The sequence below is a fragment of the Pseudomyrmex gracilis genome, unplaced genomic scaffold (genome assembly GCF_002006095.1).
Source record: "Pseudomyrmex gracilis isolate BER0280 unplaced genomic scaffold, ASM200609v1 scaffold_0, whole genome shotgun sequence".
Lineage (NCBI taxonomy): Eukaryota > Metazoa > Arthropoda > Insecta > Hymenoptera > Formicidae > Pseudomyrmex > Pseudomyrmex gracilis.
This window is the reverse complement of record NW_018020584.1, coordinates 2,820,281-2,845,745: the sequence shown is the minus strand read 5'-3', so window position 1 is coordinate 2,845,745 and position 25,465 is coordinate 2,820,281. Positions and strand designations below refer to the sequence as shown.

Here is a 25,465-nt window from a genome sequence, read left to right as displayed (position 1 = left end):
AGAAAACAGATCAGCCGGCGGCCGGCACGCTCGCCGGGGCCGAAGAGAGTCGTGCACGCACACGCGAACAACGACCACCATACGAACCACGCAACTATATACGCGCGATACGAGAAAAAGAGGAAAGGGAGGTAGAAAAGAGAGAGGGTGAAAAGACGTTGCTCGCCGGAAAGGGGACAGAAAGAGCGGCAGAAGCTCCGGGCAGGGCGCAAACTCGAGTTCTTCTTGTTTACATCAACCCAGCGCTCACCGGCACGTTGCTCCAAGGGGTAGCACACAATCGACGCTACGTTGTTCCGTTCAGTGAAAATTGCCCCGATAACCGGAGGATATCTCCGAGAGAGAGTTTTTCTCCGGAGAGAAGAGAGAGGGATTCTCCATTCCCAGGAAACCTGCCTTCGGGAGGGAGGTCAAGAACCAAGATTTGTTTCATGGTAGTGATTTGTTTCTCCGATTGATGAACGCGTGAGTATGTCTGCCATGTGAGTTTTTTTTTCCTCGAATATCTTGCAACGGGCTCTGAGAGCTTTCAAGAGCCCGTTTGAGAGCGTCTTGTGTCTTCTGAATGAGAATTACGTGTTGCGCGCGCGGCAATTGGGTGAATGTTTGTGTCACGTGCATGCTCGCGACACGCTGGCTTCCGGTAAGCTTCGCTAATTTGTCGCTGTTGCAAACCCCCGTCGCGAGGAGAGAATAGAATTTAATTAAAGTGCTAATCGATCTTGACGGCGCGAACATATAAAATATGTAAATGATACAGTACACGTTATACTACACGACAATGAGATTTTGTATCAAAGTAAATTGAAAAAGTTGGTAAATATTATAGCAATTGTGTGTGTGTTTAGAGATAATTTAAAACACTAATGAAAATAATTCTTTCGTGTGATTGATCATTGCCAATTATGACGTTTTTTATGGCTTGGCTCTTGATCAAAGGTGCGATGCTGCTACTTTTTCGCGCCGGTTTCTCGGTCAATGACTTTTCGATAAAACAATTCCCATTAGTTCAATATCGATTTTTTTAAGTTGCTCGGGTGAGAGATAACGCATGAAATAAAAGTTCTTGCGGCGAGTGTTCTCAATAGCTAAGAGAGATAAAAAAAATTTATTATTATTTATTGAAAATTAAAATTTTTTCTCCTTCAAAAACACACTTCGGTAAATAAATAAATATATATATTAATCTTCAAATTTTTTTATATGCTGTCTCTTTTCTCACATAAATTCTGAATTTTCTCCAAATAAGACGGTATGAAAAACATGGTTCGTGCACTAGACCGCGCCAATTAATCTTGCGTGAACGAGAAAAATGCGCGGTGAGTTTCAAACAGTACGTGAAAGGGGAGCGGTTAGCGAGGCTGATAAATGTGCGAGGCTTCGGTTCGGCCATGCCACGAACCTTGAACTTATCGACCAGTCTGTATTTATATTGCAACGACCGAAAATCGAGTCAAGGACCGGAGCACAAAAAACGAAAAGATCACCGTGTTCAGGTACATGCGGTCATGTGGTTTCATGATCGAAAAAAAAGTAAACCGAAACGCTCGCAGCCTTGTTGAAATACAAACTCGTACATGTCTTGCGCAATTATCGTATCCGCAGCCAATGTTAATTATTGTGGTTTTTCAACATGTGAATAATGAAAAAAAAAAAAAAAAAAAAACGAGAAAATTATGCGAGATCGATCTTTCACGTGTTTTTTCTCATGTTTACCAATACTCAGCGTATTTTTGCATACAGTTACTTGCCTCAATCTACAAGAATGTACATTGCCGTTCTGTGATTCGAAAAGAGAAAGGATCTCGGAGTATCGCGAGAGTCCATCATAAAACGAGAATTATTCGCGCGCGAGTCACGAAACGCGACGCAAGTGCATCGTACCTGTTCCGTTCAACAACTGTGACCATAAAGTTTGTTAACATTATTGAATCAATTTACAAAACTTTGTGTACAGTATCTAAAAATCGTATTCTATTCATTAAATCTAAATTATATTATTAAATTATATCTAAAAATCGTTCTCTATTCATTAAAAAGTCGTGAAAGATTAAAAAAAAATTTTAAAAACAATTATGCGTTTTACAAATAATTGAATACATCGATGATCTCGCGAGCAGTCAAACTGTGTGGTTTTTTTGTTAATTAAACTTTCTCTTGCGCCAAATACATCAGTGGATTTATTAAAGATCTTTCACAATGGAGGTAAGAAGTGAAATGAATTTTCGCAAACTTTTTTAAAGTATTTTTCTTACAACCAATATTTGTAATCTTGATCGCGAAGTTTTATAATTTGACAGATTACTTCTGATATGATATTATTGCAAAACTATCATATAATACAAAATGTTCTTCCTCTCGAAAAATAAAACAATATTTACAAATGCGTTTAGAACACGTGTTCGTAAGATGTCGTGAATTAAAAAATATCAATAAGATAACATGCGCGAAAAGTCAGCATATCCGTCACACACATATTTCCGAGACACAGCGTGGCAGTCAGAAACGGAAGGGCATTAACTGTTGTAATTACTGCAATTACGGCGATTACTATGCAGCGCAACTGCAATCGAGGTAATGTTGATCTTCATAGAATCGCGCAGCACGGAAACGTATTATCTGTTCATATATCTCTTTCCGAAGTGTACAGCACTTTCATATACCTATAACAAGTCTGTTTTTGCAGCGTAACATATTTTTGCAACATTACCAACGTACAAAGTACATCACATAGAACAACACGTCTCAACGTGATCGAGAAACAAATTACGCGGGTTCTCTAAAAAGAGCAAATGAAAGAAAAAAAAGAAATTGAAAATTATTTCATCCACCGTGTCCCGATACGTCAGATGGATAATGTTCCCAGCAAGAGACAGAAAATTACCGACGGTATCAAAGAGCGAAGCGTCATTGACCAACTCGACGCTGGGAACGCGGACTCTCACGGGGGAGCGGCATGTAGCCGTTCGGTCGATGGGATAGTACGTGGGCGTCGCGACGCCGGCGCCGGTAGGAAGCTCACAGGTGGTCGCCACGCAGTCTGGCCGTGTTTCGTGCCGAGCCGCGGCAGCGCCTCGACGAGAGAGCTGCCGCTTTTTCGAGGTCCACGACCGACCGGGGCCAGAGAATCGATCCGCGGCCACTTCCGGCTTCCGTTTGTTGTGACGCTCGGCTCGCGCGCGCGGTGCACCCCGGCGAAAGCAATAACCTCGCCCCTCGCTCGCGCGGATAACTCGTGTGTGTATGCGTACGCATAGTGTGATATTCGACTATTTCACAGCTCTCGAGCGAGTCGCGGTAGTCGCAGCGAGTGCCATCGCGAGCTGCCACATGTAAGCTCGCCCGATTTTCCGTCACGCGCTTTGTACGAGTGTGAGAACCGGTGAAAAATTGGAAATTTTTGTAATGCGACAATTAAAATTCAATCAAAGTTATTAGCGGCAAGAAGGTGAACATATACTTTTGTGTGAATATATTGCAAAAAAACAAAACAATTAACGGTAACATTAATAATAGTCATCGTATGTTCTTGCCTTTTTCTTGTCTTTTCGTATATAAATTATCTCTGTCTTTTTATATAATTTATGAAGTATTAAATTATTATATATTAATAATTTTTCCAATCTTATTTTTAGATGTTGTAAAAACCATGTTATTTTTAGACCCACCTTTTACTTGGTAGATACATAAGAGCAATAATAGAATAGATAACATCGAGCAATAAAATAAGCAACCTTGACTCAATGCTATTTCCTACGAGCGAAACATAAATAACTCGTTAGAATTTCATATTTAGCTTTCTGAGTTAGTGTTGGAACGAACGCGAGCTCATCGATATGCTTTATTGATTCATTGCTTCGAGATGTGCTTCCATCGCGTGTGTTGCGTTTTTCTCGATATCGGACACAAAATTTGAATATTGACAATAAAATATGCGACGTGATAACGCGTACTTTCGCACTTTCGCATTGTTCGGCGAACAATGTGACGCAATTCCGTACGCGGAACAATTTTGTGTATTTGCGATAACTTTCTGCGTTTTTATTTTCAAAAACTTTATCGCAATGTCCGGCGCGCAACCACGGCCTTCCCGTAACCTTCAATTCATTGAGTCTCTCTCTTCAGGTTCAGTACGTGTTGCTTCTTTCTGACATAACGCGCACGTGTAACAGATTCGCGAACTTTTAATTCGCGATCGACTAACCGCGTGGATCTACTCGAAATCTCTCTGGCGGGGGCGAAAGAAGGAGGATCCCCCAAAATTGAATTGGGATCTATTAACGATCGTCCTTGCGCCAGAGCGCGGAGTTAAAACAATTAGCTGACAGAGAGGAACTTCAGCCTCGGAACTTATTACTTCGTTACAAAACTCAAAGCAGGGTTGACGTTATGTATATCAGCTTAAACGCTCGACGTCTTGATGTGTATCGAAAGCTTTCAAGCTCCGAAACCTTATTTGCGGACTTCGATATTCTACGCTTCCTTTGTGATCGCGTAAAATGCAACAGACTCAGCTTCCTCGCTCGCGAAAACTCGAATGCGGTTTGTGTTCGTTGATTTTATCGAGTCACGAATGCGGAACTAAAAACGGAGATTGTTATCTGAAATTATACGCGGTCGGTGCGCAGATGAATTTCGTAACGTAACAACAACTCTCCGACATCTGATATCTTCGAACGATACTTCTCTCTGTCGTTACGTTATGTGTCAGTACAGAAATTCTTTAAAATCCTTTACAGCAAACCGAATCGATCGCCGTCTTTTTATAAGTCGCGTCGATACAAAAAAGTTTACTCGATTTCGGTCAAATTATAATTGTGTGCGATGCGCGCACGCGCGCGTGCTACGTCAAGAATCAAACGGAGCAATCCGATAAATCCTCGACGTGATGGACGAGTCGACAAATCAAACGGACGTGTTTTAAAAGAAGCGTCAATATGTTTATCGTCAACTATGTTTTTTTTTTAAACAATCTTTGAAGATTCGTGTTTTAATCACATATTAAAAACAATTTAAAAATGTGCAATTTGAAATATTAAGATAAAATCCCGTTCACTTGACCTAATTGTCTTAACGATTCGACAATTCGTCAGAGTCGTCTTAAACTCACGTTCCGCATCATGCGCCCGTTGTTTAATGGAACGCGTATTCAGCGGTAATGTAAGAATGGCTCTCTCGGGGAATTTTCGAGTCCATTATCAGTCCGTGTTTCAGCGATCGATCATTCGCGGTGTGTATAGCCAGTCGCTCGCTATAGACGTTGCGAAGAGACATCTCGAAAATCGGTCGTCGGTTTTACATCATCGTGGAAACGAAAGAGCGAACAAGAATGTGGAAATAATTCCGTATTCGTCGAAGCGTACATACATGGGTGATACACGCCTCTTCGCGCTATGCATGTGAAAAGAACTGACGGGAGAAATGAGCGCAATGACAGACGAAGACGATTCTGAGTTCGCGAGCAAATCGTAATTAAAGCTACCATTCTCGGAGAAACGTGGATTTCTAAATATATACGTATATATGTGCACACTACAGTCGGATGAAAATAGAAGAAGAGAGGGAGAAAAGAGCTTGCAGAAGAACGAGCTTGCACAGTGGGCATCGCGACGTCGCGCCGTCACCTGAATTCGCGTTCGGTTAGGTCAGTTATCGCGGGAAGTTACGATACTCGAGTTTCTGTCACACGCCAAAACAAATTAATTGTCACTTAAATCGGATATAAAACGTTGGATTGTAATCTCACAATTTATCAATTGATGGTGATCGCGAGATTATCCGAAAGCAACATGAGGTAAAATTTTTGTTTATTTTACAAACAAGTGAGTTTTATCTATACGACAAGTAGATGATATCAAAGGAAAATGCCGGTTTACGTTTAGATAGAATCAAAATAGCTGCTTCTTGTTGCTGCTTGTTCCGCGCGTATTTATGAGAAATGCTGAAATTTCTTCTGGGGATCGTAAAACATTGCAGCTGCGTATCTTCACTGCGCTATTTTGCGCCACTTGCCGTGCCCTTACAAAGATAGCTTGTAACCACGAGGATAGATAGGTCAGTAACCGTCTCTTTTCTCCAACTCCCATCGCCCTCTCAGTGCGCACCTCAGCATAATTTGTTTTCTCAGTAAATGCGTTAAAACAGGATGAATGTTATATTTTCTCCTTTTTATAAAAAGAAGAAAATATGACATTCGATAACATTCAACAGAAAAACTGATCCAAAAAATTGATCTATTTTCAATAATTATAAAATTTAGATTATTTTGTGCACAATTTGACAAATGATAAATAAATTTCATGTAAGCAAATATCGTGACAGTTAAACTACCTCGAACTAACGAATATCTCAAACTAAATATTAAATTACGAATAATTTATTACTTAAACTTGGTCAAAACGCATTGACTTTTTTTGTCGAGATGCTCATTTGTTTTCTTGTCTCGCTTGTCAAGTTCCTCCGGCGAGCGTCCACGTGGAAAGATGTGTACGCACGTGACCAAACGAGTACACATACTACCGCGCCAATCGCAGCTCCATGTTTGGCGATCTCTACTATGGGGAGAGAGCCAAGAGCCAGTTAACGGCGATGGGGCTGCCTTCTGAGACAGTACTGATCCGATCGCGTGTTTGCACTATCGTTCTCGGGTTCTTTGCGGGCTCGATCTCTTTTTCATCGAGTTCTCGCGCGAGAGCGAGTTTTCCCTCGAGATAGTCTTCTCATCGAATATTAATACGCGCGTCTAAAGTGCGCCATGGGTACCGTGGCTTTAAGTAAGCGCAAGTGCAATCCGTTTAACCCGCAAAATCACAAGATCATCTATGAGCAAAATCGAAGGAATTAATTATTTTACACTCGCAAATATGTGTCACACTCGCGAATTTGTTTTTAATTCGAAGAAGAAGAATAATTAAGATGCTGTAATAATTGTGTTACACTGAAATCTAATGTCTCTAATTAAAAAAAAAGTAATTAATTGCTTTCGAAGAGATTTAAAGAGACTGTCTGACCTAGTAACGATTGTGAATGTGGATGATATATGTGATTTACCGCAAGTTTAGTGTTTCACGTCGATTACGTTACTGTCTATTGGATACGATTACGTCACAACCACGATCAAATCGCGATATTTCGCACGAACGACAAATATTCCGTATCACGGAACGGAAATAATTACGAGCAGTTGATTAGAACTACGTGTTAATGAGAGTACATATTTTTTTGTGTCAAAGTTTGAGTAATAACTTCATCGTAAATTCGGACACACACACTTCGAAGCACTTCCATTTGTTCCAGGGAGTAAAAGTTTCAGCTCGTGCGGCTCTTCCCGTATCCTTTTTTTATTTTCCTGAAACATCAAAGAACACTTTGGCATTCGTAAATCAGAGCATTTTGCTTGTTCTCCGAAAGTTCTGCTTGTTGTTTTATCCAGAAATAAAAGAACTCGAAGAATCGCACGTATAGAATCGCGCTTCAGTGAAATCGAATAAATGTCTGATGTAAAAAAAACAAAACAATTTCAACAAATCACGCGCGCGCGCGCACACACACGCACGCACACACTTCAAGTGGCGTACAGATGCTAGTTTGTAAAAAAAAAAAAAAAAAACTACTAAAACGCGCAGTTGAATTATATTTCGCTCGGAGATCGATAAAGAATTTTTTCGCGCGCACATATTCCAATTAAAAACTTATATAAGCATCGATAAAACATTCGCCGGATTTTAATTTATTTTCTCCAAAATTCGTCCAGAACAAAGCCACAGAGCGCAGCGCACGGTTTATCGACTTTTTTTTTAATACAGAGAAACTTGTTGTATGAAAGTCTATCTTTAGGATTTTTTTTACTGAAAAATCGTTGTGGAAAATGTGAGCGAATCTTTTTCCAATATCCGTCCGTGTGTATATATATATATATATATATATATATATATAATACATATATTGCCGAGTATCTCTCCAATTGAAACGGCTCTCTCGCGTGTTTCTGATTCTAGTTTCATTCTTCCCCAGATCCTCAGAGAAACAACAAAGAAGACTCTGAAGAGATGCAACGGTGTCCGTATCTCCATGAGATGAAAGAGCGTTTGCTCTCCCAACCGACACCTACCGACAGTTTGGACATGGAACGACTCGACGGCGGTACTCCCGTTAAGGAGGCTAATCTGCACAACGATTATCCGGCGCACACGAATCCAGGCGTGATACCCGATCCTCCGGAAATGCCTCCTGATTCCTTAATTGGCACTGTCGTCAAGGTGTGTAATTAAACGGACCGATATCGCACGTACGAGGAATGTCTCGTCTTAACCCAAATATCTGCGTGTTAATCAATAATTTGACTGAAACGTAAATTAACGTTTTATCGATCAAAATTATGAAGCTGAAAATTTATGCAGAATTTGCAGTAAAAAAAATCATTCAGTAGTTTTTGATTGCATATTCGCGTCTGATGTAAAAGAAATGTCTAAACATAATAATAGCGCGGTAAAAAGCTTCTTTGGCAATATTTTAGTTTGTTCTTTGTTATACAATGTTTTTAGCTGAACTCCGACGGATATGGTTCGCACACATCGCCGGCGCATGCGAGGCAGCCCCTGGTTCCACAGAATTCGAATAATCCGCCCCTCTGTCTCACTCCCACGTATTCCGGCCCGACTACTGGCATGCTGCCAAAGAATGCGAAGTAAGTATATATTCTGACAAGTACAAGTTCTTAAGGTCCTTGACTGTGAGAACACATACGCAATAATGTCTCCGCACTCTCGTGTGAAATAACACGTTGAGATAATCGTCCAGTGGGTTATATATATCTCTCGTCGAAAGAAAGATGCTCTTTTCATCAGAAGAGACACATGTGTTTCACATTTAACTGAAATCGATAATGTAAAAAGATAATATTATCTCACTCATATATTCCAAAAAAAATATATTAAATACAAGAAGTACGTGATCTGCGCTTCATCAGTTTGAGGATAAACACACACACACATCCGGATCAGTCGATTAAGCTAAGAATCACCGCACCACGTGGGGAACCCACGCCGATATCGTGTCTCAAGTGCGTTGCTTATCATAAAAGAGTCTCTCTGAAAGCCTCCGAGCGCCTTAATATAGCCTTAGCAATACTTACTTCAAGGCGGTTACGCGTTTTACGATCTTCGGATACCTCGCAGACGTCAGAGCAAGCTCGCGTCGGCTCTGCGACTTTTAGCGAACAAGCGGCTTATAACGCGCGTCGATATATTTTTATGCATTTCCAATTTTACACTCTTAGAGCAACAAAGTTATGTATTTATGTATCGCATAAACATAAACAGATATCTTATATCAGATGTTTATTAAATAGTTAAAGAATTCAAATAAAAAAAAGGGAAAAAACTGTTGCAGCTGATGCAGCGGTTCAGAGCTGTTTTTGTGTTTGCATATAATATTATTTTAAAACAGAAATGTCACATACTTTCAAAATATCTTCGACGTACGTCAAGCACAGAGAAACTTTATAGGCGACATGATCTATTTGATAAAAATTAATCAGATTACACTCGATATGTAGATGTTTTTTTTCTTTTTTTTTTTTTTTTTGGACAGAAGAAATTTATATTCCGTTCCGCGATAAAGATTTTGACTCATCGTTTTAGCAATCTCTCATTCAGAGTTTAGTTCTGGAGACGCGGAATCGTGGCAGCACTGCCAGCCAGCGGGTCTCGAAATCAATACTGCCGTGCGTGAGTGTCTCGCCTGTCGCAATCCTTGAAACGCGATATTACAACACGCAGAAAAATACTACGAGCGAACTCTGTTACGCCCGATTCAATTGCACTAACTAGATTATCACGCGATTCTTACAACTGCTTCGCTTAATTCTTTTATACTTTCTCGCGTCGCCTCTTTATCAATCCGCGGGAAAAAGAATAAGAAACAATGAACTAAAAGAGAGAGAGAGAGAGAAAGGGGAACAGAGAAACAAAAAAGTATCAAAGTAACAAACATGAACATAAAGATGAATGTTAAAGCTAACAGGTGTGATATTTTTAAAAGCTGTGATATTTTTCGCGATAATTTTTATATTTAATAAAAAAAAAAATATACGATACAACTCAAATGCAAATTGTTTCAAATTTATACGAGAAATTATTATTACTACGTTATTACGATTTTTTGTTTTCTTGACTTGAATTTACTCGAGAATTTCTACGAAGAAGAAAAGAGCGACGTCGTGGAGCCCGGAACTGAGAATGTCATGGACCATTGCCAGACTTACAAGTCATTTAGTTGCCAAATGATGGTGGATCTGCGCTTTACGGAATATATATCGCGGAATCGTGTCGCGACGCATTTATATAGACGTATAAAATTTAGGGATTTTTTTTGTCGTAAAATTCTCGCGAAACTGCCTCACGCATCTGCTGCATCGAGAAAAGCCAACGTTTTTTTTGGCAAGCAAACATTTTTCCAATCACTGCGGCTTCTCATCCTCGCCCCCTCCATTCCGCGCGCAGGACACACGGTCGTCGTGCAATAAATTCCGCCAAATCCTCGGGTGCCAGATCGGCCAATCGAAAACCAATTTCCAGCATTCCAAATTGACAATCAGTCATCTACGTCTTCGGTAGCCGCGGCGCTTCCGCTCACCTGTCATTCATCGATCGATCCGTTTCCCGCGATGTACACCTAATCATCGGAGTCAAAGACACAACGACGTGTGTTACCGGAGCAACTCGTCACGTGATGAGATGATCTTTTACTCGAGAAACGGAGCAGCGCCATCGAGAGGAGATCGTAGCGACGCGAATTTCGCGCGTGAGGAAGGTCAGTGACCCCGGCAGCGTTATCGAGCGGGTCAGTAGGTCGCAGAACCACGGAGCATTTTGCTTCTCCCACCCACCCACCCACCCCCTTCTCGCCACTCTCCCTTCGCAAACCCACCTCTCGCGTAGCACTATCTCTCACGCCGACCACCCACCGCCTCCCGTCGCTCAGCATCTTCCCGCGGGAGAGCAGCAGCGGCTGAACCGAATACGCGCTTTGAAATCTTCTCGACTTCACAAAAATTCACTCTTCGCGCGTTCGTTTTTCACCCGAGCGAGAGAATTCTTTGGCGCCGGAAAACAGTTTCTCCATGGAGCGAATATCGTTTCGATAGAGAACCGAGAGCTTGGAGTATTGTGTGCACTCGATACTTACGTATCTTGAACCTTTCTCGACCATTCTTGCGTGAAAATGAAAAGTCCTGATATTTAATTTATTACGTTTTACCATTTCTCTCGAATGAGCACAACGTTCCTCGAGTTGTGCAATCAAGTTTTATTTGTTTATTTAATTTTTATTGTAACATTATTGCGAAGAAAAGAAAGAAACTTAAAAAATTTCAATTTTACGCTTTCCAATGCGCAGAAATTTAAATGCGCGCGTTAAAAATTTAGCGCGCGTTTTTTTTTTTTCACGCAAATAATGAGATGCCATTGAGAGCACCTCTTTTTTCTTTTTTCGTGCGACGGACGCGCGCGTCGATGAATCGCGAAAGAGACACGGCGGGATGTCTATCTATGGAAAAATTCATGGCACGACAGCGGCGGATTCGCCGGGACAAAGAGAACTCGTCCCTTGATAGCTCGACAGAAATCACGGACGAGGATGCTCAATAAGCTTTGATACGACAAAAACAAGAAAACACTTGTTCACCGGTACGCGTGCCTCGATGATCATCGACAGAGATTCGGAAAATTTGTTGAAACTGATAATAATCCATACATATTTATGCGGTATCAAATACATGCGGGATTCAGAGTTAAATATTTATAAGGGTCAATCGCGCGCGCGCGCACACACACAAATAATATAAAAGATTTATGAATTGCGAGCATTTTGTCAACGAACGTCAAAATAGTTCAAGCCGCTCTTGAAACAAAGAAAAAAGATATCGAGAACGAAACGATCTCACGTAACGTTGGAAACATTTGTACGAGATTCCGTGGTGCCCGAGCGAAAATGGAATCATAAAGGAGAATTGGAGATGAGGTTTGAAACGAGAACACGAGAGATATTGTTGTATCAGCTACCTATGCAAATGAAATTAACTTACTGGAGAATAATCAAGGGAATGGAAGTGCTCTTTCTCTCTCTCTCTCTCTCTCTTGATTTTACGCATGAAAATTAACTAATGACAAAAACGCGGTCGGCGCAGTTTGTATTTTATATTCGTCGGCGTTTCCGCGGTAAAGCACGCAAAGAGAAGAACAAGAACAAGTGCTCTCGACCGGTCACTCTCTCTACCGGTGGGAAACGGAAGAGCCCTTTTGCTATTTCTCTGAGAGAAAAACATCGCGGAACGGAGTTGTATATACCGTTGAACACCGCGAGTCCTTTGTCACGATTTCCCGTGCTCAAGACGCGCTTACACCCATAAAGAGGGATTTCAAGAAGTGGTCAATGGCTCGAAGAAAAAATCCACGAAGACACGGGAGATGCGAGATTTCATCGGCCGAGGCGTAAAACGTACGGCCTCGCCGTAAGCTGAGAAGGACGAAGGGAAAGAGCATCATCTCGAGTAAGATGCTGGATAGAGATAGATAGATAAAGAGAGAGAGAGAGAGAGAGAGAGAGAGAGAAGGTAAAAGAGGAGAGGAAAACACCCCCGCGGCGCTATATGGACCAAAAGCTCTCGCGTTCGTAGTGCGCTTGTGCGAGAAGCTGCCGCTGCCCGGGAAGAGACCTCCCGGCCAGCTTCAGTCTCCGGGATGCTGGGGGCGGCGATCGTGATTCTACCCCCATTCTCGTGGCGCTCCGATAACACGGCTCGACTGATTGCACCTCGGTCCTGCTCGCTCCTCACCAGTCACTCGAATTAGCCCTCGTCTCCTCGCCTGTTCTCGCTCTTCTCGCTCGACTCTCGCGCGCGCGAGTAGACGAGTCCCGGGCTTGTGTTGTCTCCCCTGATCTCCGGGTCCACCCTCGGTCGGCGCTACCGCCGTATATCCGTTCTCTCCCTCTTTCTCTTTTTCTCTCTTTCTCTCTGTGATCTCCTGTCTCTTTCCAGATCTCAATCCGCCCTCCGCGTCCCTTCTCCTTGTCCACGCTTCACACCCTTTTCCGCTGAAGCCGGAGCGCAGTCACCGCGAGGGCCTTCAGCCAACCGCCTCTGGCAGGTGAGTCCTCTCTCGTCATCTGTCGTCGCGGAATACGTCGCGACGCTCAAAGTGCTGGTCGGTCGTCGGTCAGCGGAGCGTGCAGTGCCCGGATCCTGGGAAATTTAGCCGCGCTCGTGTGTGCACGGAATTTTCCATTAGCTCGTTCGACCAAGTACGCGAGATCAGAGACCTTAGGGGTCTCTAAGCTTCTCGTTCTTTCTCACTCTTTGTGCCTCTCTCTTTCTCCCTCTCTTTCTCTATCCATACATATATATGTCTCTTTCTCTTTCTCTCTCTCTCGCTCTCTCTCTCTCTCTTTCTCTCTCTCTCTCTCTCTTTCTCTCTACCTTTCATTTCCCTCTGTCTCTCCCTCTATTCAATCTTTTCGTACCACTCGTGCGTTCTTCTTGCTCCTATGTAAACTCCATCTGGCTTTTTGTTCTTCCGCCGCTCGATTCTGCGTGAACAGTTCCGTCGGTGATTTGCAATTCGTCCGGAGTGTTAGTACGCAGCTCTCTTTCTCGTTTCTCGAGATGAAAAATACTCCGTTAAATCTTATTTTCATGGTTTTATATGGTATGTAGAGACCCAGAATATATATATATGTCATAATTTGTTTGTTTTTTTCTCCGTCACAGTTTTCTTTCAAAAATATATTCTAAATACACTCCTACACTATCTCACACTCACTGTAAAGAGAAACTTGAATACGAGAAAGAGTGCGCTCCGTTTTTACATCGTAGTAAAACGAGCTTGTCAATGAAAGCAATAATGAAAACCGAAGCGCGAAAGAAAGAAAACAAAAAGGCGGTTTGAGATTCCGCTCGAATTATATTTAATATCGTAAAGATAATCCGGATTCGGGCTAATGCGATGATTTCATTTGGAGTTGATTAAATCCGAGGCGTGCACCAAAATGGCGGCAAGGTACCAGCGCTCCGAAACGCGACCAACCACATAGGGGGCACTTGAGCTCGCGCGGGGGGGAATTAGATCGATTTGTTGCGAGATCGTTAAGTGTCTTTTGACGATCGTCAGGAAACTCGTAAGACGAGACGAAATCTACAATGGTGGGTGGTGGTGACTGTAAGGTCGCCACCGTGGAGGTAGAGGCGGCCGGGGGCGACAACACGGCGACACTTCCGGTCACCAGGCCTCTCAATCCGCAAAACTCGCCGCCAAATGCACAGGATAACGCCGAGAAGAACAACGCCGCGAACAAGGAAATGGAGCTCAAGAATGTGCGCTCGACCCCGGCGAAAAAGTAAGGCGCACGTTGTAGAGGCGAATAAATAAAATGATTTTAATTAATTTAACAATTTTGCCATGTGTTTCACACTTGCGAATGTGTAGCATTATTTTTAGTGGACGAGACAGACATTTGCGTCATAATCTCTTCATCTCATCCTTTTAACATAATTTCACGTAAGAAAAAGTAACAGTATTTAAGTGATGAAAAAAAAAAAAAGCGCTTCTCTTATAACACGCTATTTTTATTTATATTATTACAACATATCAAATGATGCATGTAATGATTCTTGTTTGAAATTTGTTTCCAGACGAATGAAATATGCAAATTTTCCTTCCGTTCGTTTTAATCCGCTAGCTTTGTTCTCGGCAATTCTCTCTGCTGATACATAATTACAAACAACTGATGTTTTTTCCACGCAAGTACAAAATCTGGGTCAAGTATAAACTTCATATTTAGTCCGTTTGCAGTGCACATGTTAATAGAGCGTAATTATTTAACGTCATGTTAATTACACGTGTTCGGTGAAATTACGGCCTCAGAATTGGCGTGACCTACGTGCGCAACGTTGATTCTAATCAGTCGAAACATGATAAAAAAAAGAAACGAAGTTAATTAATTCAAAACTGTAAACTAAAGCAAACCGAAGTTTACTGCGATATAAACTTCAATTTTGTAAACGACAAAATAAAAATTTTTTAAAAATTGCAGCATCATTCTCCCTGTTATAAAAGCACATGATATTTATATCACATGTAATCAACAGCACTAATGTTTACAAAACACTTTCTATTGCTTTCAAAAGAAGTTTCAACACACACAATAATATGCAGTATCTATCATTCGCAAAAACGAGTAATTTTCTTACGTAATATCAATACATAATATTACATAATATTAATTTCCGGTTTTGTACTCGGTATTGCACGTAGCACAAATGCTTCATGAACTTTCGAGCGGAGAAATATCGATGTGCGTCCGTCTACGCGAAATCATTCGTCTCCGAAGCGTGAAAGATAATGAGCCGCGAATAGATATAAAACGAATGCAATAATTTAAGGGTGAATGGTGAACAAAAAACATAATAAATATGTCAGAATAATAAAATATACATCGAAAAAATCTCCACCTAACGTTACTTAGGTCTTTCTGATTAAAACTAAACATTTTTCGAGTCACATGCGCACATTATAAAAAATCTCAAGCTTACCCTTTGCGCTAGAGCTCGAATTGTCTTAAGTCAGAGATAGAAAACAACCGAACTACTGTTATAACCTCGTGTTATATACTCGTGAAGAACATCCGGGCCCGCGAGAAAATAGTAACAGAGCTCAAAATGGAAACGAGATAGTCGAGTTTGGTTTGCATTTCTATTTACGACGCAGTTCGTTAACCCGTGAACGGCTTGAATACGTGACGCTTATGTATCACGTATATGAACGACGTGCATAATGCAGTCACTCTCTCGTGCGATGAATTACAATCGATAATTCTTCAAATAAAACATTGACTAACTAAAATATAAAAAAATAAGAAGATAAATCTCCTCAATTCTCTGAATGTTTTACAAATTGCAAATCTAATGATTATTTTTTCACACGAAACAAAATACGTTTTCCTGTTTGTTTTTACTTTGTTTTTTTTTTCTCGTGTATTTCTCTAAATTCTTATGAACGTTCAAGTTTGTGGAAATTCTTATCTCAGAGGCTTCTCTCAAGCGTTGACGCGAAATGTACATGCGCATAAAACCTCGAATAAATCGGACAGTTCGCGCGCTACTTTTCAATTGACTAATATCGATTCTCGACGACAAGTGTGGCCGTATGCAACTTCGCGACGGAGCAATAGGTGTATCTCGGATTACACAGCCGCAGTCGCAATTGCATTAACACGGTCTCGAGCCAATGCCACCGGCAGTCTACGCGTTGGCACTCGCCACAAAACAGTGCGCCACAAATCTCTCGCGAGAACGTGTAACTCTTCCGAAATCTAATTAACTCGAAGATTGAAATTTCCGGCAGTGAGTCGCGAAATACGAACACTCGCGGCTCACATGTAAAAATATTTCTATAAATTAAATAATTAAATATTTTGTGTCAAATGATGATGTTGTGTCATAAGAGTGCAAGGTTTATAAAATTTGTGGTTATACGAAAGTGTTTGCAAACAAAAATATTTGTTTCCGAGAATAAAACAAAAAATTACTCTAATTAGAAATATTGCAATTTTAACGGGTAACGTCAAAAAGAATCGATGCAAATTCGATTGTCATCAATCGCAAAAATCACGAACGGTCTTTCTCGTTTGTTGTCACATAGGCAAAGTAAAGAATCGAATGTAAACATTTTTGAAGAGAATTTTTCAAAACACAAATGAGGATTCATTGATTAGATAAACATACGTAACTCTCTCTTTTTCTCTCTGCCATTTTTTCATGCCAAAACATAAAAATTATACATACTTGTTCATGTAGCTACAATAAATGATAAATCCGACGACATCTATTTAGACGAGCGCGGATTTTTACGATAACGGACTCGAATTGAAGACGCGAATAATTTAATTCTCAAATAAAGTTTCGCGAATAAACGTTCGAAAGGATTTGAGGAAAGGATAGAAGTGTCGAAAGAGGAGGCAAGGTTAAAGCCCATAAGAGGGCGAGGAAACAGGGAGGAGCACCGACGCCGAAAGTAGGTACTTCGAGATATCGACCAGCCGGTCTGGACCGTTCCACGTCCGCGCTGTTTCCATTTTCTCGTTTGCTCCTTGTTCGCACAACTGAGAAAAAACTGATACCGCCTCTTTCTTGTATAGCAAAAGAGATATAGCGAGTTACATTTTTCTTCGATGTTGGTGCCACTTTTATAAACCGGTTCTCTGTTCCAACTTATTTCTGATCCTACAAAATCACAAAAATCACAGAGTCTAAGAATCGAAAACCGAGTATATTTTTTCATATTTTTCAATTAAAACAAAAAGAAATTTTACATCGATTTTTTCTAATTTTGCGAGGCTCTTTTGTTCTATAATTAGGCAACCCGATATTGGGGGAGTCCGCGTAATGAAGCGAATAAACTGATGTACTGAGCAATATCCAAGACGAGAAATTCATTCACTGTGTTATTGAAGGCGCTGCCTGCGAGCCTAATTGTATTGAACAATAGCTGCGGAGTCTGGCCGATCAATTCAATTAGAAATGGGTTAGTTATATGTAAGTCTGTTCAGCTAATTAGTGCCGAGAACTGAATGCACATACTGTAATTAACACGTTTATACTCGCTCCAACGTAATCTTGCGCATAAAACTAATAAAATATCGAACACGTGTTAAAGTGCATAAAGATCGCGCTGATTAACCTCTGCAATTTTTTTTGTTTGACTCACAACATTTAAGTTTTTTTTTTTCAGCGCGAGAGAACTTTAATAGAATTTCCAGCAAAAACAAAACGATACATTACAGTCGCGGTAACTAAAATCGATATATTTTCACTAAATTAAGCCGAGGATATTGCGAAACAAGAATATCCGATTTTACCGATATAGCTTGTGTTACGATAAAATAAATAAAAACAAATGAATGTGCGAGATCGAGTTTGAAATAAAAGCGGCGGCCCACGTTCTTCTCCCGTAAGACGGAAAATATCACCCGCCTCCGCTCTGCAATGTATATCCTGGCTATCCATTCGGGGTGAGAAAAAAATCCCTGACGCGAGCTGTGCAGCAGCCTCGTGCGGGACACAATAAAGTCTGCATCCCCAACCCCTGAAATGCCACGGTGACAAAGGACGGTTAAGCCCTTCTGAACGTAGACGTAGACGCATACATGTTGTCGACGCGCGAAGCGCGCGGGCGTCGTCGTTGCTGCCCCTCCTGCGTGCGCGCTGCGCGGCCCCGTTTTCCTCCGTGGAAAAGCCTCATTTCCCGCGCGATTGATTCCCGGTGAGATCGCGCGTCGAGAGAGTTTGCGAGACCGGCATTATATATAGACTATCGATTGCGAGCCGCCTAACCTTTAAGAGAGAAAAAGAGCGTATAACGAGGATGAGGTGCGGATAAGTATGTCCGAGATGTTCGAGCGGCAGTCATGCTCGTCGATTAAAAGCGAATTCACCCAGGTCAATTGTTATTGAAGATCGACCTCTTTGTCCAGTTCCGCGCTTATAATTGTGCCACTCGTTCCAAGATCAAGCAGAGATCGGACGAAATTTAATGAGATTCTGTGATACGCGCTAATTAGCAAAATACATTGAGTGCTGAAACACGTAAAACTTCATCTCGGAATATTGAATTACATTATTTCTTTCAGCGCAAATGGTGAATTATCGAGTGAACTTGTGTGCCGCGCGGTGGTATCTTTTTGTGATGTAAATATTATGACGATTGTGATATTTTAAATAAATAAAAAGTGTTGAATTTTAAAAAAAGATACATACACTCTATATTTAAGTATAGTTCAACATCGCTCCGCTACAGAGTTTTTGTCTTATAAACTATTTTCGATTTGGTGATAAAAAATGGATTTATAAATGCGTTATGCGCATCTAAAACTGAATATCGGGGACAGTGTTATATATTTGGTGAAAACAATGAAAATTCGATGAGGCCCCGAGTGTCATCGTACAAAGACGAAAACAGAAATAGCAACGCTTGTGCGCGAATCGACTTGCGCGATCGGGAGCGCAACAGTCAGAGTTCGTTAGTGATCGAAGTAGGACGCGACGCAAGTGGTACATGTGAAAAAATATTGAATATTCGTAGATAATGGTAAAATTACAGTGACTTTAAGTAATTAAATGTAATTTCACGTGTTCAATGAAAAAGAAAGAACGCGTAGAAACATTTGTTTGAGAAAGAATATAATGATTTGAATACGTTTGAAGTTGTTCGGTCGTTTTGAAATTTTTCACGACAATCATCATGGAGGTCGAAGTTGTACCGTTTGTTGATAAAAATGAAAGCAAAACGAATATGCTGCCACGACGGGGTAGCAGAGTGCAAATTGTTCAGAAGAAAGGGTAAGATTATTGAACGCTTCTGACACGAAAGAAATGATTCAATAGAACTTGCGATTGTTAAAACGCGATCGATTATTAATATATGTCATGTAGATTAACTATCTCATATTATTGTGAAAGAGTCATCAGTTTGTCGTTTTTTTAAGTTGTGGTAGAAATGACAAACAAAAATTCGCACGTTTTATTTCAGAACATCGCTCTTCATCATCATGAGCTTCATCTACGCGAACTTGCTCATAGTCGTGTGCATCGCTTACGTGATAAGCGAAGTGGTGACGCACAAGTTGCCGCTTTATTACTACGAGGGATTCTTCACTTACCTGTACGGCATGAGTATCCTGTTCCTGTTGTACGTTTTCTGCTTCCTTCTTCAAGAAAGCGCCTGCTGTGCGAGAGGAAGCGACACGCCGCCACCGCCACCGCGACCACCCAAGGCCGGCTGGACCGCTAAGGAATCCAAAGACAAGAACAAGAAAAAGGATAAGAAGGATAAAGATCAAAAGCAACAGAAGAACAAAAAAGAAACTCAGGTTTTATCATTTAAATAATTTTTTTTTTTCAATTTTTGAACACAAGATTTTTTCTGATAATTTGACATTTCGCATAGAGAAAAAATAAATATATTTTTAGGAAAAGATTGAAAAGTAGTAGCAGCTTATCTAATTCAAAGTGTCCATAGCTGTGATTCACCGCAACAGGTTACTAAATTTGTTTCGAGCGATTTGTTTCACGGCTACGGCAATGGCATGTTACCCATGAAATGTATTTTTGTTAGCACGTAGCATCTAAGCAGATATACACTTGACGCTGACGTAATCGAGTCAACAGCTAGACATTATCAATCATGCCTTGAACCTACCGATGTTTCGAGCCTCATTTTTTAACACTCGAATAAAAATAATCTTTGATCATTTTTATATTTAATCTTTGAATTCTTCGAACACTAAATTACTTGCCTTTAGTATTTTCTCATTCAAATGTATTTTTTTTTTTTTTTTCCGGAAACAAATGTACTTTACGTTATTTGTAAAAGATCTTATTTTCGTAGGACGCAGCCGATGTTGAAGCTGGCGTTGCCACGCGAGCTTTGCGAAAACGGAAAACTTCGCAAAACGATCACAGTCACGGAAGCTTTTTCCTCCGAATTGGCGCGATAGGTGAGCTGAGAATTTTTCATTGAATTTCGAAACTCGTGAAAATAATCGTCAAATGAACTGATGAACTTAAAACTTCGAATTTAATTTAATTCAGCCTTTGGATTGGGTACCATGGTATACAATGGTCTGGAATTCGGCGCGTTCTTCGAAATACCATTTACATCGCCCTGCTATCAGATATTACAAGGCGTCAATCCGGTGTTGCAAATGATCTTCACTTTCATGCAAATGTACTTCATCTTTATGAATTCTCGAGTACGTATTTGAAAATCTGAAACAAAGTAAAAACACGGAGAGAGAACTCTCCCGGAAAACATAATAAATTGCACACCGACTTTTCGCAGCTGAATATCCATCGCTTCAAAGTCATCGCTCGCTTCGGACTGATGCACGTGGTTGCGACGAATCTTTGTGTATGGATACGCACGCTGGTACTCGAGAGCCTCAAAGAGATCACTCAGTATCACAAAAAACTAGGCCAGGTTGAAGCAGGAATTCTTGGTAAGCGATTTATATTTACGATCAAAAATCGCGTAGTCTTTAATTCGTCCAAGCGACGAGATCGAGCGAAGTTCAAGTTCACCCCGACGATAATACGTCGACCAATCGATAACGCGCATTTGCAGAGAGCATCAAGCAGCACTCGATGCGAAATGCCGGAGCCATATTGGGTACCGAGCCGCGCGACATGGCACAATTACGAGAAGCTCCTCTTACGGCGTCTACGAGGTCGACGACCGTCTTGCCGACCGTCACCACTAGCACGACCATAACCGCTCTGGGCCGCGTGATGAGAACAACGGCGAGATCGATCGCGGACTTGGTCACTACGCCGAGTTCCGCCACCACGACCACTTGGACGACCCCAACGACTACGACGACAGAGCCGACCACCACCGCTTCGGTGTTGCCTAATCTGACGACCACTACGGCGACGACTTTATCCACTCTCTTGACCACATTCACACCATCGACCATCAGCACTACTACCACCACCACCACTACCGAAAGGATCACCACTATCCCGTCTACGACCATCAGCACGACATCTACCACGCCGTCCACCACCACTCTTTGGTCGCAGTTTATGGAGCTGGTGAATGTACCGCAATCTGATATGGATAACCAAGTACGTATTTACACTCGCGTTGATATTTATAGATACTGTGAAATAATGTATGGTACTTAATCTCATCTGTTCCTGTCAGGTTTCGCAGATCTTCGATGTCAGCAACATCACGAACAGCAGTGAATATTGGAGTTCAAGCTTGGATACCTTTGGCATTCACCCAGAAGCCTTAACGGGGGACGGCACGATAACCAATTCGTGCGGACGCGTCAACATCATGGGTACCATTGTCCAGGATGCTGCGCCGTACTTGTTCCCTTTCATAATCGAATATAGTCTGATCGGTGCGGCGGTGATTTACGTCATGTGGAAACATATTGGTCGTCATCCGCGTTGGCCTCATCAAGCGGAAGCGGATCTCGAACGTCGCTTGGAAGCAATGCTCTCACGAAGAGCCGTTGCTCTTGCTCATGCAGGTAATAATAAATTAAAACATAATATTTTGTATTTTTCGTTTATTTGGCAATTGAGTTATCATAAAACCCCCCCGTTATCAGGTCACGCCAGAGTCGATTGCGTGGGAGCAAGCAAGGGTCTCTTCTTCGGTCTGCTTCTTCTGGTCGGCTCCCTGATATGTCTGATCCTTTTCTTCGTGCTGATTCATCATCCGGAACTCGGTCTGCTCGCGATTTATCTCGCCGATGTCTCTCACTGCGTTCTTATGGCGTTATCCATCGTCGCCATAATCGTCGGCTTCATTCGCGTGCAGAGTCTCAAGTTCAAGGCCGAGGAACAAAGCGACCTCAATGACATCCTCCTGCGCGTCTCCGCCTTCGGTCTCTTCGTTTACGCCGTCTTTAGCGTGATCGCCGGTTCTCTGGCAGCTTTCACGCACGAACCGAATCTGTTGGTGATGGTAACAGGATTGCTCTCGGTTGCCCAGGTGGTTCTTCAGATGCTCTTCATCGCAGACGTGTCGCGCAGGCGAGTTCATTTGCCGGAACACGATCGCAGCAAACCCGGCAGACAGGTTGTCACTTTCCTGCTGATCTGCAACGTGACTATGTGGGTGATCTACACCTTCGAGACCCAGAAGGTTATCGCCAATCCGGTGCAGCTCGATTTCTACGGATTCCTAGCCTGGGCCATTGTGCAGAGGGTCACCCTGCCGCTGTGCATTTTCCACAGGTTCCACAGCGCCGTGACGCTCGCCGAGATCTGGAAGACCAGTTACAAGGCGCGTCTGGAGTAGACGAGCGAGGAGCCTCGTTGTGGTCAATCGTCCGGTACGGTCGTCGGTTGGAACAGAAAAGCGAGCAGGTCAGGATGCTCGACGACCTCGATCACGTACATCGATTTCGGGTCTCGAAGATGGACAGAGGCGGAAGAGAGGGCCGAAGAGATTAGTTGAGGAAAGGTCGGCGGACGGAAAGACTAAAAAGCTTACGGAGATCAACCAGAATAATCAAACACACACAGCGTGTGTAATATATACGTCTGTTGCACGAAGAGACCTTCAGATAAATATCCAAGTCGTTGATATAATTGTTGAAAAATACCAAGAATCCCAGTTGGAAGTTGGAGATTTATCTCGTTGAAGAACCCTTTATCGAACATCTGAAGAGACAACTTCAGTGATACGGTCAAGGTCGATCTGACATCCTCGAAGAGGAGCTTTCGTGTAAAGTGGAGCCAAGTCATCAAATCGCAAAACTATTTCTCTGTCTCCGGTTGTTTTTTTTTGTTTTTTTTTCTATATACATATACACTTGCATTTCTTCAGTTTCTCTTTTTTTTTATGCTGTCTTAGCATAAAATCAGTAGAGACGGCGAGAAGAGGATCGTAACATCTGAATGAATGATAGGCAAATCATCCTCGTCGATCGGGACAAGCTTTCGCTTGCCCATATTGGTGCAAAATAAAGCACAAAAAAATATTAGCGCTTCACGAAGTACGACGCATTTTTCCCTCACCATGTTTCTCACCTTACACGATCTCTATATACTGCCACCAAATTTTCTACTTTTATATGTATATCTTTATATGTACTGTATGTGTACCTTCGCCCCATTGTGCGTCAAGAGCACGAGATAGATAAAAAAATTCGGTTCACTCGCGAGAATTTAGATTTAGCTCGATATTTGTCCGGCATTTCACTCTTGTTTCATTCAGTACGAATATATCGGATCACGCTGTGATATACTTTTTGTGAACAAAAAAAAAAAGAAAAACTTTTAAGTCGGCGTTGGCGACAAATTTCCCTCTATATTTGTATGTCAACGGTATTTAAACTAAATATATTTCATATTTTTATAAGTCATCGATATATTTAGCAAACGAGATTAGCTTCTAAGTTGAATCGTGTTTAGTTCAAACGCTCGCTCTTTGATATCTTACGAGACGTTGATTAAATTCGGAACTAAATGTCGAGATTAACGGATTTGTTTCCGCACTTTATGAAAATTAAAATTTTCACAATCTCGAGACAAGTGGAAAAAATATTCTTCACTGATCGAGTCTGATGATCGTCGCGGATCAGCCGAGTTCGGGAGAAAGCTCGATAACAAAAACAGGGTAAATTCGCAGCTCTGATAAACCAAAAATCGATCGAGCTTTAGATTCCTCGATTTAAAAATTCTCGAGCCACTTCACTCGTGCGAAACCGTGAGTGCTTTCTCGCGATTATATTACGAGCACGAAAATTAACGAGAGATTTGCCTCTTCAAAAGAGGCATCATCCCGACACATTTCTGTCGTTATAATTCTCGTTACGTGTTACAAAGTACAAAATTATTTCTCACAGGTTTTTCGAATCTCTTTATCGACACTTTTGGAGTTTTGCGCTCTTTGAGAACGCGCCTTATATATATCTTGGTCCATGTATTTTTATCGCGAGCACAGAGAGAAGCGCACATACGTACAACAACAAACGGTCGACAACAGCATTGAAAGTCAATGAAAAAAACGAGACCGGGCTTTTTTTCAAAGCCAACATCACACAAACGATTGTAGAACATAGAGAGTATCTTATTAGCGAATGTATATGGCATATATAATCGAGTTCTCGCGAACATACGTGCGAAGCGTAAGTAACTAACGCGCTACGATGCGGATTATGTGACTGAGAACTAAAGGCGCGGAGCGGGCGGATAGAGCAGCGGGAATAATAAAGCGACTTTGCGTCGAAAAGACTTATTTTCAGCGGAAAAAGCGACTCGTATGTCGGCTTGTCCTTTAACAGCAGCAAAACGTTATTGTGGCGTGCGATACGACGCTCGAAAAGCGTCGAAGCTTTCCGTTGCAAAATGGCTTAATTCTTTGAGGGGCGATGGTGCAGCTTATGTACAATTCTTCACAATTGAATATGTATAAGTCTAATAATATCGCTAGGTGCCACTTTAATGCGTTTCTGTGTTGGTGCGATGTGGTTTTTTCAATTCACAAACTATACAGTGCCTAAGTTTTTCTTCTGATATTTCCTTTCTCTTTTGGCGGCCCTCTCCGAGTGAAAAAAAAAAAAGAAACATTTCGCTGTCTTTTTCGGCCCCTGAAAGAGTTAAGAGGGAGAGGTTATAAATATACATGGGGATAGAGAAAAGAGAAACGAAATCTACCGAAAGCGAAAAGCTCGCGTATCTTTCACACGAAGGAAACTAGAATACAATTATTATCATCATTATTGATTATATACCCAGCAAACAATTTCTGTTTTTGACAATTTCGGCTCAGACCTTGGCAACAGAAATTGTTTGCAGAAATGCTACAATACGGAAACACTGCCAAAACTGTTAGCACACAAAAAGAAAAAACGCAACAACTTTGTTGGCAATATACATGAGAGTATT

At 41.6% G+C, this 25,465-nt stretch overlaps 1 protein-coding gene across 9 annotated transcripts; it reads left to right on the top strand.

Moving 5' to 3' along the window:
- Positions 1–93: 93 nt before the first annotated feature.
- Positions 94–25,304, top strand: LOC109851928. Of its 9 annotated transcripts, none has more exons than XM_020422591.1 (10): positions 94–465; positions 8,014–8,258; positions 8,544–8,686; positions 19,584–19,923; positions 20,442–20,550; positions 20,645–20,805; positions 20,895–21,051; positions 21,177–21,679; positions 21,759–22,095; positions 22,177–25,304. In XM_020422591.1, the coding sequence occupies exons 2-10, from the start codon at positions 8,049–8,051 to the stop codon at positions 22,869–22,871; spliced, it is 2,655 nt and encodes an 884-aa protein (XP_020278180.1). In that variant the 5' UTR covers positions 94–465; positions 8,014–8,048; the 3' UTR covers positions 22,872–25,304. The 9 variants fall into 9 exon arrangements, with proteins under 9 accessions (XP_020278180.1, XP_020278364.1, XP_020278271.1 ...); XM_020422775.1 differs by lacking the exon at positions 94–465 and adding an exon at positions 3,298–3,332; XM_020422682.1 differs by lacking the exon at positions 94–465 and adding an exon at positions 5,627–5,794.
- The last annotated feature ends 161 nt before the right edge of the window (positions 25,305–25,465 follow it).

Bases quoted from the DNA above. Each gene is read 5' to 3' on its own strand.
- LOC109851928 (XM_020422591.1), top strand. From the start codon at position 8,049: ATGCAACGGTGTCCGTATCTCCATGAGATGAAAGAGCGTTTGCTCTCC. The intron at 8,687-19,583 runs GTAAGTATATAT...GTTTTATTTCAG, and splicing joins ATGCTGCCAAAGAATGCGAA to AACATCGCTCTTCATCATCA. The intron at 22,096-22,176 runs GTAATAATAAAT...CCCCGTTATCAG, and splicing joins CGTTGCTCTTGCTCATGCAG to GTCACGCCAGAGTCGATTGC.